The sequence below is a fragment of the Oratosquilla oratoria genome, chromosome 12 (assembly GCF_046742065.1).
Source record: "Oratosquilla oratoria isolate Oo_2021 chromosome 12, ASM4674206v1, whole genome shotgun sequence".
NCBI classification, from domain to species: Eukaryota; Metazoa; Arthropoda; class Malacostraca; order Stomatopoda; family Squillidae; genus Oratosquilla; species Oratosquilla oratoria.
Window position 1 is genome coordinate 52,654,053 of NC_134788.1, and position 19,008 is coordinate 52,673,060.

Genomic DNA, 19,008 nt, shown 5'->3' on the forward strand with positions numbered 1-19,008 from the left:
TCAGCCAGAGGTCCACCAACTCTGTCAGCTAGGGCCAGCAGTGTGTCTGTCACAACAATCCCTGCTGCAGTTGACGGTCCGGGTGCAAAAGATAGGGGTGAATGGAGAATGGCTGTGTATAGATGATACTGTGATGCATGGAACGGGGTGGGTAGAGTATGGAGGGAGGTTAGGGAGTGGGTATGTATGAATGCCATTTTAACGCAGCCCGAAGGGATTTCTCTTCGTCTTCTCTATTTTCGCATGAGGAGAAGAGGGGGAGGGTCACCGAATGAAGTGTTCTTGCTGTGGATAAGCTGTGTCTTGCTGTACTGCATCTGATCCTGGGCGATGGGCGAAATGCAGAAATGACCCGTCATCCAGAAAGAGCCAAGATGAGGGGTCGTGAATGGGAGTGGAATTATGCCTTTTGACATTGACTACCTTCCTTGTAAGGGGGTAAAAAGCCATTTGTATATTCATGTACAGTATTTTTTAAATTGCACTCCTAAACGGTGTAGCAAGAGAAAATGATTTATCAATACTATATAATATGATACATCAGCGTAATATATATTTTTCTTGGCTGAAAAAAATGCTTTAAAGCAAATACGCTACCGAGCAGAGGTGCGACGATGGGTTCTAGACACCATGTTGTCGTTTGTCCAGTCCCATCAATGTCAGTTTATACGCTATCTTTTGTACTGGGCGTTCTCCTATTCCAAGTGACATAATATTTTTGAAACGGTGCTATGGAACTGAGCTTCATGCTTTTCTTGAAGCTATCAAGCTCCTCTACATCCGGTCCGATCGGATGCCAAAACCGGCCGTCAATATCCCTGGCGACGACGACAGTTCTGATAACCTCTAACATTACAGGTATCGCATTACTAAATACAAGTTAGTTTAGAACAATTTATCATACTTTAATTTCTTCGACTTCCACAACTATCAAAACAAGGATGACGTCTCAAGCACTCGTCACGGCTGTCATTAGCATATCGCTTTATCAACCTTTTCTTGTCATTGATTTCCACTAAGAAAAACGCATTATGTTGATGTATTATAATGTAAAAACTTGATATTTGAATTTCTATTGCTATATTAATTAGGTGTATACTTCTGAAAATTTACATAAGAATTGGACACAGGTCATGTGAACTAGAGCGCTGCAGGTGACAATCGTAAATAGATGCGCCACTATATTGGAGGACATACCACAAACGAGGAAAATCTACTGATGCCGATGATATCCTTGTTTTTCATACGAAAGAGGTCATTACAAGGATAACAATATATTTCAGAATGTCAGGTAACTAAGCTTCGTTGTTGTTGTATTGAATTCTTTGTTTAAGTGACATGAACCAGAATAAAACTGCATGAGTCGTAAGACTAAAATCTTAATATTTTTAAATATCAAGAGGCATATTTTCTCCTAGACAGAGGTAATTTACCATATAGACAGCCACAAGCTGCCAGGTGGTAAACCAATGACTGGGTGGAGACTTTATCTCAGCATAATTAATCACCAGTTTGAATACACACTTACTTTGACAGTGTGTCATTGTACTATTCCCAAAGAACTGCAGGTCTTCAAATGGCATTCTTAGGTCAGAACAGGCAACAGTCTTTGATGTTTTGTTTTTAATATTTTTAGTCTCTGCCAAGGAGTATGAGTTTATTAATTTTTCTATCCATCAATGGGCAATTTCATTTAATTATATGCGTGTCCTTTTTCTGGAGAAACAAAAATACCTGTTTCAGAGGAGTTCCAGGACAGTAGATAATTACCAATCCAACTCATACCTAACCTAACCAAACCCTCTTCATTTTTTTTCCTCCACTTGCATGTATCTTTTTTGGGATTATGTGAAGAATAGTCACTCCAGACTTCAACAGGGTGACAATTCTTCATTGGGCTATCCTAGGGTGACAAATCTGCCTGTGGGCCATCCTGTGTTTATGATTCTGTTGTACAAGTTGATGACAATAAGCATAACCCTCATTCAACCTAACCTAACCTGACCTAATCATTATTCTACTTGATATTCGGTGTACTGGGGTGACAATTCTTCAGATGGAATCTCATGGGGTGACAATTCTTCATGTGGGCCTTCTGGGGTGACAATTCTTTATGTGACCCCTTTTTTTGGTACTCCTTTCATCCAGGGATACCTAGAGTTAGGTATATAATAAAGACACAAAGGCAATAGCTCTCCATGGGAACTGATAAACAAATACCAGTTCCTACTTTGATAAATAAAGTTAGTGACCATTTTGTCATCCATTGCACACATTGTAACTTTTTTTTTTTTTTTTTTTTTTTTTTTTACTTTTTTTGCTCTTGAAATAAATTTTTAGTGAAACTTTGATACAAAATCAACCCTAACAAGTTATAATAATCTCAAATGCAAATCAAAATATATTTGATTCACCATGGTCTTGGATCACATGTTGGGCTCATGATTGCCAGCTATTTCCCTCCTGGAAGAGAGCGCATATATGACAGATCTATGGGTAATGTTGTGACCTTACATGCACACACATGCCCCCAACTCCCCACCCATGAGAGTTGGAGTAATGACTCACAGTGCAGCGATACTAAAATTATTTCAGCCCTGGGTGGGATTCGAAGCAGGACCGCTGTAGTGGCAGTCAGGAACTCTAACCACTGTGCCAGTGAGGTGGAGTAAAAATGAGGGATATCAGGTCAGGCCTGTCAAGAAATTAGAATTTGCAAAGAATATACCTTAAGTAAAAATATATCTTATTTGATTAGCTGCAGGCCCCTTGTATGCATTTGCCTTGTACAGTACATTCTAGGACTTAACCCAACTAAAACCTAGCAGTGAAGAGATACAGAGTTTTATATGCAACTCCCCATCTGTGTACAAGTGGAAGACAGAAAAAAAAATCTGAAGCAAAGTGTACATAGATTATCATGAACCTCTATTGTATAATAACCTGCAAAATATGTATGGGGGCATGACAACCATTGCTATGTACATAGGGTTGCCCCATCTATTATAAAGCTGTAAGTTGCAACAAACATTATCAGAGTCAATACAGAACTGATTAAACTTAGATTCAGGTCTTATGAGCTCAAACATGGAATGTTATGGAGTTATATGAAATTATGACTGCTGTGGGCGGCTGGGCCATTCCTCACTTTCAAATCTCATGACATGAAAAAAGCAGATTAAAATTTGAGTCATTCTGGTCGTTGTAGGGTGGGTATGCTTGTAGATTTTGGATGATTTTCAGCATATAATGAATATGTAGAATGCAATGTATCATAGCACCATCTCTGTTAGCGATTCTACTTATTTTATGTTAGATGAAGGAAAGGACAAAGGGTTTCTTTAGATACAAAGGACTTGAGTATGAAATAGTTTGTATACAAATCATCCACTATCCTATTACAATGTATTACAGATTCTCAAAGAGTTACATATATTAGTCTTATAATTAGTTTTTTTCTTTTTTTTTTCTTTTCTCCAGGATGAGAGTACCTATCACCATTTCTTTGGAAGAGCTATATGTCGATTCCATATGTATCATATGGTGATAATGATCTGGTGTGACATCTGTGGTACAGCAATATCATAAGTCCTCTTAGATATTGTGTGATGACCCACACTACAGAGAAGCCTTTCCAGTGTGACCCGTGTGATTTTGCTTTTTCACAAAAAGATGGTCTCACAAAACATATGAAGACACACACAGGAGAGAAGCCTTTCCAATGTGACCTGTGCAATGCAGCTTTCTCACAAATAAATCACCTCAGATTTCATATGATGACCCACACTGGAGAGAATCCATTCCTGTGTGGCCTGTGCAATAAAGCTTTCTCGCAAAAGAATCAGATCAAAGATCACAGGATGATCCACATAGGTGAGAAGCCTTTCCAGTGTGACCTTTGTGATTGTGCTTTCTCACAAAAGGGTAATTTCACACAGCATATGAAGACCCACTCAGGAGAGGAGTCATTCCAGTGTGACCTGTGCAGTTCTACTTTCTCACAAAAGGATTATCTCACACAGCATATGAGGACCCATACAGGAGAGAAGCATTTCCAGTGTGACCTGTGTGATTCTGTTTTCTCAAGAAAAGGTCATCTCACAAGGCATGTGAGGACCCACACAGGAGAGAAGCCATTTAAGTGTGACATGTGCAACTCTGCTTTCTCACAAAAGGGCAATCTTACACAGCATATGAGGACCCACACAGGAGAGAAACCTTTCCAGTGTGAACTGTGTGATTCTGCTTTCTCACTAAAGGATAGTCTCACGAAGCATATGAGGACTCACACAAGAGAGAAGCCTTTCCAATGTGACCTGTGTGAGTCTTCTTTCTCACTGAGGGATAGTCTCGCACACCATATGAGGACCCACACAGGAGAGGAGCATTTCCAATGCAACCTTTGTGATTCTGCTTTCTCAAGAAAGGGTCATTTCACAAGGCATATGAGGACCCACACAGGAGAGAAGCCTTTTCAGTGTGGTCTGTGCAACTCTGCTTTCTCACAAAAGGGTAATCTCACACAGCATATTAGGACCCACACAGGAGAGAAGCCTTTCCAATGTGACCTGTGCAATGCGGTTTTCTCACGAAAGAACTACCTCAAATTTCACCTGATGACTCACACTGGAGAGAAGCCATTCCAGTGTGGTTTGTGCAATAAAGCTTTCATACAAAAGAATGACCTTAAAAATCACTTAATGATCCATACACAAGAGAAGCCTTTCCAGTGTGACCTTTGTGATTCTTCTTTCTCAATAAAGAGTTCTCTCATAAAGCACATGAGGACCCACATGAGAGAAGCTTTTCCAGCGTAACCTCTGTGACTCTGTTTTCACCATAAAGAATCCCATCACAAAGCATATGAGGACCCACACAGGAGAGAAGCCTTCCCAATATGACCATTGCAATGCAACATTCTTACAAAAAAATCACCTCAAATTTCATATGATGACCCATACTGGAGAGAACCCATTCCAATATGGTGTGTGTGGTAAAGCTTTCACACAAAAGTGTTACCTCAAAGATCACATGATGATCCACACAGGAGATAGACTTTTCAATGTGTCCTGTGTGAATCTGCTTTCTCACAAGATTTATCTCACACAGCATATGAGGACCCACACAGGAGAGAAGTCCTTCCAGTGTGACCTCTGTGATTTTGCTTTCTCACTGAAGGGTTATCTTGCAAAGCTCATGATAACCCACAGAAGAGAGAGGTCTTTCCAATGTGACCTATGTGAGTCAGCTTTTTGAAAGGTCTCTCAAACATCGCATAGGGACTCACACTTGTTAGAAATTCCATTGTGATGCACAAAGAAAAAAAAATTGTGCACATAAGGTACTAAAGATGAAATTGATTTTCTATTAAAGCAACTATTTGTATGATTTTCATAATTCAAAACAAGAAACATGTGATTTTGAGAATCTGTCAATTACCTTTAAAGTTTAAGTGTACAGTTTCATACCACATGTAATTATGAGATTATTTGAACTGTGATAATTATTCTTCATCAGTACTTGTTCACTAAAGTGAATTAAATAAAGAAGCATGTCAATCTGCCCCTGCAAATTTAATAATCCTAATGGGCTCATAATTGTGAATACTTGATACAATTCCTTTTTTTTTCACATCAGATTCTATTTGGAAAAGAAAAAACCAGTAGAGTTTCCTACAAAGACCTACTTTTCAAGAATAGCATGAGCTTTGGAAAAGTAGAAAAATAGTAGTTAAAAGTGCAATTATGAAGCAAAGATCAGAAGTTTTATGGTAAACAAAAAGGGAGCTGCACACAGACATGGTCTGTATTCTGAAGGCATTTGTAAATTTATGAAACAATAAAAAACATTTTTAAAATCACAAAATTGCAAAGAACTGATGCACCATGTCAAATTGAAAGGAAGCAATGGATGTTAAAGTGAAAATTAACTTCTAACTGGTAGTGTATGGCTGGATGAAATAATGAAAACTACTACAGGACTAGGTTCCCTAAGGATGATGTACAAGAATGATCAATGTTTGATATCTCCTCCATTTCACTATGTGATTTCTCACTTGGTAGTGAACATGTAAATGCCCTTTGTCTTGATACTACAGAAATAATTAGGCTAATTATTTTAAATTTTCTGTGGAAGAAAATGTTAAATCCAAAACTGTATAAAATTTTACACAAATGGTGGTATTTGCTCTTCAGTATGAACGGTTCCATGAAGGCAAAGACAGACTGTGAGTGAGGTTTTAGTCTAATGAATCAAATAAAAAACAAACTTAGAACCCTTTTAGGGGAATGCCATTAGGATATGTTTATGAGAGTGAAAAGCTACAAATTATGGAAATTCAATAAATTTAGAAAATGTGTATAAAGAGTAGGTGAATGCCAAGAACAAAAAAGAGAAGAAATAAGGAATTAGAAGCTAAAACTAAACAAGCTAAGAATTAGTAATGGACTTCACTATGTGTATTTGTAGCTATTTGCAGAATTAGAAAGTTTGAATAAAGGTAATCAATCATTAGAGTTATCTCTTTTACTTCATTTTGTACTAATCAGATAATTATAGAATACATAGTAAATGTTTTTATCAGTCCTATCATTGTCACACAGAGGACTCTTTGAATACAAACTCAATAAGTGCAAAAGAAAAAAAGTAGAATTAAAATATATGCCTAATGATTTGTCTTATTTATGGAAAATAAAATTTAAGTTCTTTCATATACATAATAAATTATTAAACTAGATGCCACTCAACACATACCTCCACCAATTTCAGGGTCTCAGAATCAATAAGGATAGTGTTGCCCACATTATAAATGATAGGATGGGCCTCTGTATACAATCCATGAAATTTGTATACAATCTATAAAAGCCAGGGTTGCAAATTTGAAGAAATAATGTATCTGCATACATGTCCAGATGTTCCTCAAAACCTAACAACCTGTTTCCTGACCTAAGCCTACACACAATTTCATGGAAATCTATAACTTAAGTAAATGTTGCTAAAAAAAATACTGGCAACAAATTCCTTGTTGGAGGTAATAATAATCACTTAGAATTTGTGTTGTTTGCTTAACTGGTCAGTATAATGATTCACATGTGTGCGCATATACTTTGCAAGAAAGACAAATTTTGCACACAAGCAAATAAATGCAGTCACATCACTAAGTGGAATTTATTTTTGCAAACATTTAAGTTAGTAAGACACGTGGCTGGTCACAAAAAAGTGTCCTTGCTGATTCTCTCAAAATATCAATTTTAAAGGGGGTGCATGATAAAAATTTTCATGTTTGCTATTGTCACACCCTTGCATGAGCATTGCAAAGAATAATAGAAATTGTGTAATTGTGTTGAACTATACATTGACTCTTAGTCGCATTGTATTAAAAGATTAAAAATTTATTTAAATTATATTGCATTAGTATTATTGCAATCATATAAAGAATCATTTGATACTATATAGGTTGTGTGGAGGTGTGAGCAGGGAGGGACGAGATATACATCCGCAAAGTACGTTCCTGACATCCAAGCTATTTACATAGGGACTACCTGGAGCTCTGCATAAAATAATGTGTAGTATTGACGTCATCAGCGAATGTTATATAAAGGGATGAAAACAGTTCCTTTTTTTATCACTCTGTCCTCCGCCCTGTGCCGCCTCAAACAAGACTTTAACTTGTCCTTTTTAAGGCCTGTCTAAAAATAATTACATACATTCCATATACTAAAGCAGTGGGAAATGAAAGCTAAAATGGCCATTGATGTATCTTTATTATAAATGTATGGAGTTGCCATTGGGAACACAACATGGGGGCCACAGTGTATGTGTACAAGTCAATATATCAACAAAGTACACATCAAAGTCAGAGAAATGCTGAAAAGAAAAACAACATTTAACCTTGAATGGGTCAAATAATTTGGATTTATTGCTAAAAGTAGAAATGATGAATCTTGTGCACTTTGTATACTATGCCTATGTGCTGTGGATATTAGCAGTACAGGAAAAAATGCAATTGAACAGCATATAGTGCCACTGATAAACATAAAAGGAACACTCGTAATAGTACTGGACTGTCATTGTTGCCATTTATCAGCCCAGTTCGATCATCTCAAGATGACAAAATAATGTCTAGAACTATGTAAAGTGTACCATGCTATGAAACATTATCAGTCACAAAAGTGTTGATTGTGGAGTAGAAGTTGACAAACAAACATATAGTGACTCATTGATATCTGTGTGAAAATATTCTAGCACTGTATTCTATACAAACACATGGAGTATATCAAAGAACATGGTTTGCCCTTTTCAATAACAACTGATCCTTCAAAAATAGGTCCAGCAAAATATCAAATCTTTTACTGAGGTACTTTCTTTTTGAGAAGAGAGTACAACATGTGTTACTTGACAACGAATCATCAGAGGCCATAAAAAAAAAAAAAAAATACTATTGAAACTAGAGACGTTAGGTCTCAATCTGAATAAAGTATTTGCGTATGCTGCTGATAATGCAGGTGTAAACTTTGTAAAATACAACAATGTTCATCAAAAAGTGAAAATGGCTTATAATAACCTTATAGCTGCAAAATTTCTGGCTCATATTTTGTACACTGCAACAAGATTTGTTGCAGCCTAAGCTGTATATTGACACTGAAAACATTGTGCTCAGTGTATGGCCATTTCAACACTTGAGCACAGTTAAAGGAATTCTGCAAATTTATGAAGGTTGGCAGTTGCACTCTGTTAAGACTAAACAGTTTCCTCTTTTACCAGCTATTGACAGAATACTTAAGTGCTGGGAAGCCTTAAATATTATTTCCAGAGCTTAGGTGAAGAGGAGTGACCCAAGGTATTATGGAGGTGTTTTGGAGATGAAAGAAAGGCCTGTTAATCGTCAGAGATTCATTTTCATTCACACCCTTAAATTGTTCTCAGACACAGTTTTTTTTTTTTTTTTTTTTTTTTTTTTTTTTTTTTTTTTTTTTTTTTTTTTTTTTTTTTTTTTTTTTTTTTTTTTTTTTGTAAGGAAGGGATACTGCATTGCTGTGTTGGGAAATAGTGCTATGAGATGTAGGGGGGAGAAGCCAAATGACACACATACCACCACACTACACCAGAGCTCACCACCACTACTGTACTGTATTACATAGTATGATGTACTGAACTGTAGTAATCCATCACTTAACGCTAAACAAACATACTCTAGTTATCTTAACACTGCATTCGACACTAAACACTTATCCCTACATAACTGTGTACTTTAACCTACTGTGTACTTAAACCTACATAACTGTGTACTCGTCGTCAGAGGCGGCGAAATTTTGTTCTGGTGTCTGTGATGTAACTTGTAGTGGCTATGAGGAAGATGTACTGTGTAGGTTCATTGAGGATGTTGAAGCAATTGACACATCGTCGGAGGTCTCTGGTTCTTGTTGGCTGGAAGGTCAGGTGATGATGTAGCCTTGCTGGGTTTTCGTGGTCCGCTGTTGTTTCATCAAAGGGTGGCGAACTATGTGGAATATCTCATAACTTTCAGCCTAAGGTCCACCAACTCTGTCAACAAGGGCCAGCAGTGTCAGTCGTATCAGTTCCTGCTGCAGTGACAGTCCGGATGTTGATGTCGCCTCTCCTTTTTCCACAAGTGGGTTGAGTGAATTCAACTCTTGCACAATTTCACCTGTTTGGTGATGATAACCAGGCAGGCCAGCATCCTCTTCTACCCAATCCTCCAGCTCCTCTACAGGAATCGAGCCCTGCCCAGCTGTAGTGCCCGAATGACGACAACGTTTTATTTGATTAAACGATGTGCGTGATGTAGATTACGCCTTCATGGGAACAAAACTATGTCCAGTCGAGAATACCAGAGATAAGATAGTACTTATTCAGATATATAGTGCTAGTTGGGAAATTCTACGTTAATTATAATGGTTTTAATTAGTATTCAAAAGCTGTTTCTTCATGTTTCGCTGCCACCACCCCAACTACAAGGATTAATATTTTAGAGTATGTGGTAATTCGTGGACACCACACGGTTTTATCCCACACTCCTTTAGGCCGTATAGGTGTTACGTTGCATTCGTGGGATCGAGAGCAAAAGGAAATCAAAAAGGTTTAAGTCTAAATCAAGTTTGTTTTACTGATCTTTGAGATAATATTTTGATTTTCCACAACACTAATAGTATACAACTCCTTAATCTATACCCAATACCACATAATTACTGTACAAGTAATGCGTAATTTCCATCCATAGAAAAACATTGGCTGTCGGCGCCGCCGTCCGAGTTCCCTGTCCATTTCTCCCGAGCCACAACCACCAACCGCCCCTAATCGCTCGCTTAATCGCCCGGCGGAAAAAGCCCTCTTTTATACACTACTATCTTTTCATTTTCTTACATTCTTCCCCTCCTACAAAAACCGATCACGCGCAAGCGGGTGGTCCTTAGCAATTCGCAACTCTTTCGTTGATTTATCAAGACGCAACTTATCCTCCCACATCACTTTCGCTCTTTCCACCCCCCTTGTGTTCACACGTACCTCAAGTTATTCTCATGACTTGGTTTTCTGTTCAGGTTAAGAAAATATTTGTCTTATAAAACGTTAAGAGTTGTCTATTGGTTAATTTTTGTTGTAAAGATGTATTATGATTGTTTTGTTGACTTTTTCATTAATTAGAATAATGATTCGTGTTACCTTCCGTTTGGATTTGCCTTAACTACATCAGGGCCACAAAGTATGAACCTCTCCTAGACAGAATGTCCTTATGTCCTTGCAGAAGGCATAACAATATATACATATATATATATATATATATCTATATATATATATATATATATATATATATATATATATATATATATATATATACACACACCAAAATTTACTAAAATATTTACATTGGATTACAAGACAAGAATAACCTACGAATACAGAAGTATTCGCGATTGCGCGATTGAAACATAGGAGTTAGTCGCTAAACCTTCTGGCCACCTTTTCAGTATCATACTCTTTCTACATATAATAATTGATTTTGTTCTATTTCATGATATCTAACCTAATACATCCACCAATTTATCGTTGGGAGAAGGCAACTCTAGGCCATAATCCTTTTCATTTACAACGATTTTGGTTGGTTTCTACTCCCGATGATTCTTGGTGATCATTACGTTCCCACCTACGAGTGTAAATGTGGTGTATTCACCTCGGATCTGCTGCAGTCTCTGTCGAGACAGCCAGACACCACCCTACGGCAGTGAGCTCAGAGCTCATTATTTGCCGATCTCTGGGTAGGTCTGAGACCACTCACACACCACACACCGGGACAGCAAGGTCACAACTCCTTGACTAACGTCCCGCACCTACTCACTGCTAGGTGAATAGGGGTTACACGTGAAAGGAGACAAACCCAACTTATCACCGCCCGGCCGGGGAATCGAACCCCGGTTCTCTGGCTTGTGAGGCCAGTGCTTTACCAATCCGCCACCGAGCGGTGTCTGCGTGTGTGTGTGTTTTTATTTTTCTTTTCTTTTTTAACTCCCTATCCCATATTCGTCCCTGCCAATGGGGGCTACCTTTGAATGCATCCATAAATTGACTAACTACTATTGCAATGTTTCCATAATTTCCACCATTCCACTTGAATCAACCTGCCAGTAGGGTTGCCTTTGAATGCATACCCCACGCGCTATACCTCACGGGCGGTTACGATTGCGTTTGCATCTCCGCCTACCACTTCGTAATTTAAACTAGGGTTTCGCTACCTCGCAATGTGGTGGAATATTCATGTGATCTAGAACCCTAAAAAATGCGTTTCTACTGGAATCCTGACCTGGAGGGCAGGAATTTTTCTTCTACACCATAATTCAAGGTTCCTAATCGGTCCCCACATACAAACATGTTCTCGTGTTCTCGTGACGTACTGGAGTGAGAGATGCAATTTCCCCAAATCCTATATACGATAGGTCACGTACAACTTCCAAAAACTGAAAAATTATAATTAAATCTTGGCCTTACACAGCTATATCCAACATTCCACCTATCCTTAATGCCACGATTTTTTTTTCATAAGCTTGCACTAGGCATTCTTTTACGTGTGGAGAAAGGCACTGCCCAGTTATAAATCGCACCCTTGAAGTTGTATTTTTTTTTTTAATTGTGCAGCGTTTTCCTCTCCATGTCCTTCCTCATACGCCCCCATTCTCTGTGAAGACGAGGCACTGCTGCAGGTAGAGGTTGCGAGTCTTAGAGTTGTTTTGCACTTGCGATAGTCCATAGATTGGATCAGGGCAGTCGTGTTTGGTGACAGAAACAAAACTACTAGTGCTATTACCACTATAGAGGTAAGGTGATTAAATATTTAATACATTAAATATTTAATACATAATTTATTATCTTTTGAACTCTTCTTCGTCCATTTTCAGGTTGCTGTATGCAAGGTCGATAATACAATTTTTCAAAATCAGAAGGAGGGTGAATATTTCCTTTCCTTTCACCAGCAGCGGCGCCAGGAATTTTTAGCTGGGGAGGCTAAGGGGGAGCTGAGCAAATTTTTGGGGGGGCTAATAGTAATATGATAATACACATATATTATCTTCATTTCAGAAGGGGAGGGGGTTAATGGTAGGGCTAGCACTGATGGCTGACAAATCTTTAGGCTTTAGCCCTGGCAATTAAAAATTCCATTTAATAGAATTATTTGAATGAGTGTTTTAAATTTTCAATTTGCTCATTTCAGTTGGGGGGGCTAATGGGGGGGCTGGCCACTTTTTGGGGGGCTAAAGCCCCCCCAAGCTCCCCCCTGGCGCCGACACTGCCTTTCACCGCGTCAACCAGAAACGGTAAATTCATGATTTTAGTTGGCAGCGAATAAAAACAGTCTTTATACACTTTCACCAGCTTTGCCAAAGTGAATAAAAGCAGCACCGTGTAAATGGTGCTTAATATATAAGATGTGGAAAATAATAATGTATGAAAATATTATATATAAAATATACAAATTAGAATAGAAAGTAGAAATAGGGAATATGACAATACAATTTATAGAAATCCTTCATCTCCGCCCTAATGTGATACTTGCTTACATATGACGTCATAGCCCGTCAAAAATTGAGATTGCACCGTTTCAGCTTGTTGAACATCTTGTTTTCGTGTCTGCATTGTACAGGCCAAACAAGTGTGCTTTCTTCTTGAATTCGTAAGTGCAATGATTTAATGGTAAGGTAACTGAAGAGTATGCATAGTGTTTTCGCAATTGGCAGTGTATTAGCCATTCTGAGGAGGGGTAAACTTGTGGATATTTATCAAGTGTTTCCCAGTCTCACAGCTGCAATTACATATACGATCGGTTAACTCTTATCATTCTGAGTACTTTCTACCTTTATATGAATACATTAAACTAATAGTAACGTCGGTAGCTATTGGGGGAAAATGGAGGAACATCTTTATCTAGGGAATAAGTTAGGTCAGGGCAGGTGTATTTTGAACCCCATATGGAAGTATTGCAAATTAATAGAAATGTTGGTAGTGGTTTTTAGAAAACTGAAGCTGGCAAACATTTTTTTTTATAGTATAAAGATTTTCACAGGCCTCACAGCTGCAATTCTTACCTAAATCATTGGCTAGCTCTTATCATTCCGAGTATTTTGAGCCCTATATATAAGTACTGGAAATTAATATTAATGTCATTAATAATTTGAAGTATAAATTGACTGGCTAGTGTCTTTATATTTATCAATGTGTGTATGCTGTTTAATTACATTGTTCTTATATTCTTATTAGGGGATGGGGCTCCATCTTGTGTTCGTATGTCCAAAAATAAATCATGAAGTTCACTCTGAATTCAGTGTGCACTGGTTATAATACTCTTGCAAGTAAAATTCTGATATTCACTCCACAAATCCACGTCATATTTATTACAAGTCATTACGTGATAGTATGAGCAGTTCCACCAGTTTATTTTTAGAATGTCACATCCAAACGATATGACAATAGAAAATTTAAAATTTTGTAAGTTATAATACATCAGTGAAATATACATTTTTCTTGGTGGAAATCAATAACAAAAAAACCTTGCTAAAAGCAAATACAATACCAAGCAGAACTGTGATGATAGGTTCAAGATGTCATGCTTTTGTATATCCAGCTCCATTAATGTCAGTTTGATGATGGCGATGACTACATTGAGTGCTTGGTGTTCTCCCACTCCATATGACATAATATTTTTGAAACTGTTCTATGGAAGTGAGCTTCATACTTTTCTTGAAGCTATGAAGCTCCTCTACACCCTGCAGCCTGAGTGGATGCCAAAACCTGCCCATCAACATTCGTGATGGTGATGATGACCCTGCTGACCTCTAGCATTACAGGTTCCACATTACTAAATGCAGGTTAGGTTAGACCAAGTTATCATATTTTAATTTCTTTGACTTTTACATCCATCAAAACAAGGATGACAGCTCAAGCACTTGTCATGACTTCATTCATTAGTTTATTGCTTTTAGCATTTTTTTTTTTCTGTTATTGATTTCTGCCAAGAAAAACATATGTTGATATATCATAATTTACAAACTTGGTATTTAATTTTCTATTGCTATACTGTTTAGGTCTGCACCTCTAAAAATTTATGATTATACCTTCTCATACCTTGACTTTTTGGGGAAAATGTGTGAAAGAAGGAAGTTGAAGATAAATGTGGGTAAAAGTAAGGTGATGAGATGTACAATGGGTGAAACTGGCAGCAGACTGGAAGTGAATATTAAGGGAGAGAGACTGGAGGAAGTGGATAGTTTTAGATACTGTATTTTCCAGTGTATAGTGCGCGACTTTTTTCCGTTGGAAGGGCCTAAAAATGGGGGGTGCGCGTTATCCGGTGGTGCGCATTATCTACGGCCTACGATAAAAATTCTGCAGCTGTGTGTGTAATTTTTTTCACAACAACGTGACGATGTTGGCCGTCACAAAGTCGGGATGGCACACTTGTCCGTGACGTTCCATGAGAACAAGAAGAACAGCCATGGTGACATGAAAGAATATGCCAGCATGGGCTACCGTATATAGATATTTGGTATAGGTAGGTATCTATCGAATCTTATTTTTCATGTTTAAATAGGCCTAAACACCATGAAACATGATCAATATTCATGATATTTGCCCATGTTCACAGCATCCTAGTTTGAATTTTTATGTTGGCTTTGTTGCTTCACTTTAGGAATGGTACAAATTCCGTTGCGGCCATTCATAAACTCGTGTCAAACACCTGACTACAACACCCTCTTCTGGGAGTTATATTAACTAAACATCACCTCGATGAGAGACTGTCCTATTTCACCACTGTCATTGCAGGTTCAAAGCTAAAACGAAACAGTCTGTAGTTTGTTTCAGTATTAAATAAAAAATGGTAAAGACGAATTATTTCCTCAACATATAAATTGAAAATTTTCTGTAAAATTCCCGAAATTTTTCTGTATATTTTACTTTCAATAAATTTTTTCTAGATCATATTTCCTACAAACTATTTAAGCTACAAAGTAATAAGGGACCAACGCACAACATGAGTCATATACCGGTACATGTAGTTCCGACTTTTTCTTAGTTGTGTGCTGATTGATGCCTAAACTGACACTTAATTTAGTGACAAATCAACAGATTTCCCAGCGTTATAGACAAATGCGATCGGACATGTGCGTTATACGTCGGTGCGCGCTATCTGTGTACTGAAATAACGAAGTGCATGGGTGCGCATTATAACCCGATGTGCATTTTAAGCCGGAAAATACGGTACTTGGGTGCAAATGTGGCAGGAAAGGGAATGGATGTAGAAGTAGAATATAGATTAAGAGAAGGGAGTAAAAGCCTTGGTGGATTAAAAAGTGTAATGAGAAGTAGACATTTGGAAATGGATGCTAAGAGGAGATTGTATGAAGGAGTGATTGTGCCAACAGCACTGTATGGGGCAGAAATATGGAACATAAGAGAGGAAGAAAGGAGTTTGAATGTGTTTGAGATGAAGTGTCTGAGAAGTATGATAGGGGTTACTAGGCTGGATAGAGTGAGAAATGAGGAGGTGAGGAGGAGAACGAGTGTGGAAAGGAGGTTGTAAGATAGGGTGGATGAAAGAGTATTAGGATGGTTCGGACACATGGAAAGAATGAGTGAAGGAAGACTTGTAAAAGAGGTGTGGAAGGGGTGAACATGAGGGAGTGACCTAGGATGAGATGGATGGATGGGGTAAAAGGAGCTTTTGGAAAGAGGGGAATGTCTGTTGAAGAAGGACGAGAGAGGACAGAAGATAAGGGTGAATGGAGAAGGGTTGTATGTGGACGATGTTGTGATGCATGAGGGGGAATGGGTGGGGGATCAGGGAGTATGTATGAGAAAAATTTGATGCAGCCCAAAGGGATTTCTCCCCGTCTTCTCCTTTTCTGCATGAGGGAACAGAGGAGGGTCACCGATTTAATGAAGCGGCCTTGCTGTGGATGTGCTGTGTCTTGCGATACTGCTTCTGACCCAGGGCAGCAGACAAGATGCAGGGATGACCCGTCATCCAGGAGGTGCCAAGATAGGAGGGAGGGTGGAGGGGAGTGGAGTGAGATAGGGATGGAATGGGTGGGAGTGGTTTTTATGCCTTTGTTTTTTGGCTATCTCCCTTATAAGGGGAAAAAAGCCTTGGTATATATATATATATATATATATGTATGTACCTTCTCATAAGTAATCATAGATACTGGATGCAGGTTATGTGACCTATTGACTGCTGTGATGTAATCATGAATAAATATGCTGCCATATTGGAGGACAAATCATGAGCAAGAAAGATCTACTAATACTGATGATTTCCTGTTTTTCATTCTTGTTAGAATTCTTTAAGTGACATGAACCAGAATAAAACAGCACGAGTCTTAAGTAAGAATAAGAATTTAATATTTTTAAATATCAAGAGGCATATTTTCTAGACAGAGGTAGAAGGTTACCATACAGACAGCTGCCAACTGCCAATTGGTGATCCAGTCATTGGGATGAGACTGTTTATTTCAACCTAATTATTCACCAGTTTGATTACACACTTACTTTGGCAGTAAGTACTATTCCCAAAAAACTGCACATCCTCAAATGGTATTCTCAAGTCTGAACAGACAATAGTCTTTGATGCTTTGTTTATAATATTTTTTAGTCTTTTTCAAGGAGTATGAATTTACTATTTTTTTTTTCCCATCAATAGACAATTTCATTTAAGGTATATGAGTGTCCTTTTTCAGGTGCTGCATTAAGCCTAGTTCAGAGTAATTCCATGACAATAGATAATATAATCAATTACCAATCCAACTCATACCTAACTAAATCCTCTACACCAGTAGAAATACAGCTCATTTCCTCCACTTGCAAGCATCTTTCTTGCTACTTTTTTCATCCAGGGATAAACTATATACCTGTACTTAGAATAAAGTACAATACAGACACAGTGGCAATAGCTTTCCATGGGAATTGATAAGTTCCAGTTCCTCCTAAGCTAGATAAAGTTAGTGACTATTTTGTCATCCATTGCACACATTTCAAACTTTTTTATGTATTCAGTCTTTCTAGTAAAACTTTGATAAAAAATCACCTCTAACAAAATTAAATAACCTCAAATGCAAACCAAATTCCATCTGAGGTGAATTGGAGATGCCTGAGAGATACCAGTTTATGCCTGCCAAAAAATTAGAATTTGCAAAGAAAATAAGTCTTAAGGGACTGTAGGGCGCGAAAACACGAAAAATTCTGGAAAATCAACGAATTTTAGGTAAACATTTCAAAAGATTCTCTATGATGGTGGTAACACTTTAGCCAAATATTACAGCTCAATTCCGTTTCTTTTCTTATATATAAAATAAAATAGATAAATTTTTGGCAACCTCTGGCAACCCCATTGCATGAAAAAACATTCTGTATATTGAAATAAAGTCAAAATTTTGATACCCAGTTCTGTTTTGTTTACTATAATTAATATATATGGAGATATCTGGCAACTTGCCCAACACTAATCGTCAATCACCACAAGGATCTCAGTATCTCTTCAAAGCTAAAGGAGAAAGGATGTCGCCCTGTCGCGTATCTGTTAGCCTACCAGTCATGCATGCGATCGTATTATCTTTTATTCTACCAACAGGTATTCAAAAGATTCTCTATGATGGCTGTAACACTTCGACCAAATATTACAGCTCAATTCCGTTTCTGTTCTTATATATAAAATGAAATAGATAAATTATTGGCGACATCTGGCAACCCCATTGCATGAAAAAACATTCTGTATATTGAAATTAAGTCAAATTTTCGATAGCCAGTTCAGTTTTGTTTAAAGTTTTAAACGGAAACGTAAAAAAATAGACAATGTCACGAGTGAGTACGCGGCCGGAGGATTTTAAATGCCGGTGCGCTCCTTTAAACTTTAAATGCCTCTCCTGAAAAGTTTATGTTTTTTATATTTAAATAGCCATATCTCTGTTTCTTTTTGTCCGATTTCATTCATTCTTTCGAATTTGTAAAGAGAAAGAGTAATTCTTTAATTTGATCAGGAAAAAACAAAGGAAACTGTAACTTAATTTTTTTGTTTAATTTATCATAGCAGATTTTCACTGAAGTTTCTACTATTCAAAATAAAAAAATCATAAAAAAGAATAAAAGAGAGTAGGAAAAAATCTAACTCAATGAAGTTGTTTCCAAGACTCTAATCTTTCATTTCCTACATAGTAGGCTGATTACCTATGCCTGTGGATACTTCAATGATTACAGATACTATCATAAAAAAAGAAAGAAAAAAATTAACTACACGTAATATATACATGTTACTAAAACAATTTAGTATGCAATAATACTCTTTCCGATAGAGTAAGTATACATAAGTTCACCAAAGAAATTGAACAACTTTTATGACACGTTCACCTATAAGCACTTCCCACAGTCCCTTAAAGATGTGTAGCATCCGTAAACTCACATTCTAAATTTTAGTTCTGCAGCAATCAAGAGTAATTGCATACCTTGAGTAAA

General features: G+C 37.5%; 2 protein-coding genes across 7 annotated transcripts in view; both read left to right on the plus strand.

The window, feature by feature from the left end:
- Positions 1–1,141: 1,141 nt before the first annotated feature.
- Positions 1,142–5,321, plus strand: LOC143031760 (uncharacterized). Its single transcript, XM_076195998.1, has 2 exons — positions 1,142–1,291; positions 3,481–5,321. Exon 2 carries the CDS (start codon positions 3,609–3,611, stop codon positions 4,815–4,817), a length of 1,209 nt encoding a protein of 402 aa, XP_076052113.1. The 5' UTR covers positions 1,142–1,291; positions 3,481–3,608; the 3' UTR covers positions 4,818–5,321.
- Positions 5,322–12,220: 6,899 nt separating this feature from the next.
- Positions 12,221–19,008, plus strand: part of LOC143031764 (uncharacterized) — a 35,191-nt gene continuing 28,403 nt past the window's right edge. For 3 of the 6 annotated variants that reach the window (XM_076196004.1, XM_076196005.1, XM_076196008.1), the window contains exons 1-2: positions 12,221–12,326; positions 12,722–12,824. The gene's annotated coding sequence lies outside the window, so the exon portion shown is untranslated. Of the gene's footprint in view, positions 12,327–12,721; positions 12,825–14,305; positions 14,373–19,008 lie in introns of those variants that run through there. The other 3 variants (XM_076196007.1, XM_076196009.1, XM_076196010.1) reach the window with 2 other exon arrangements.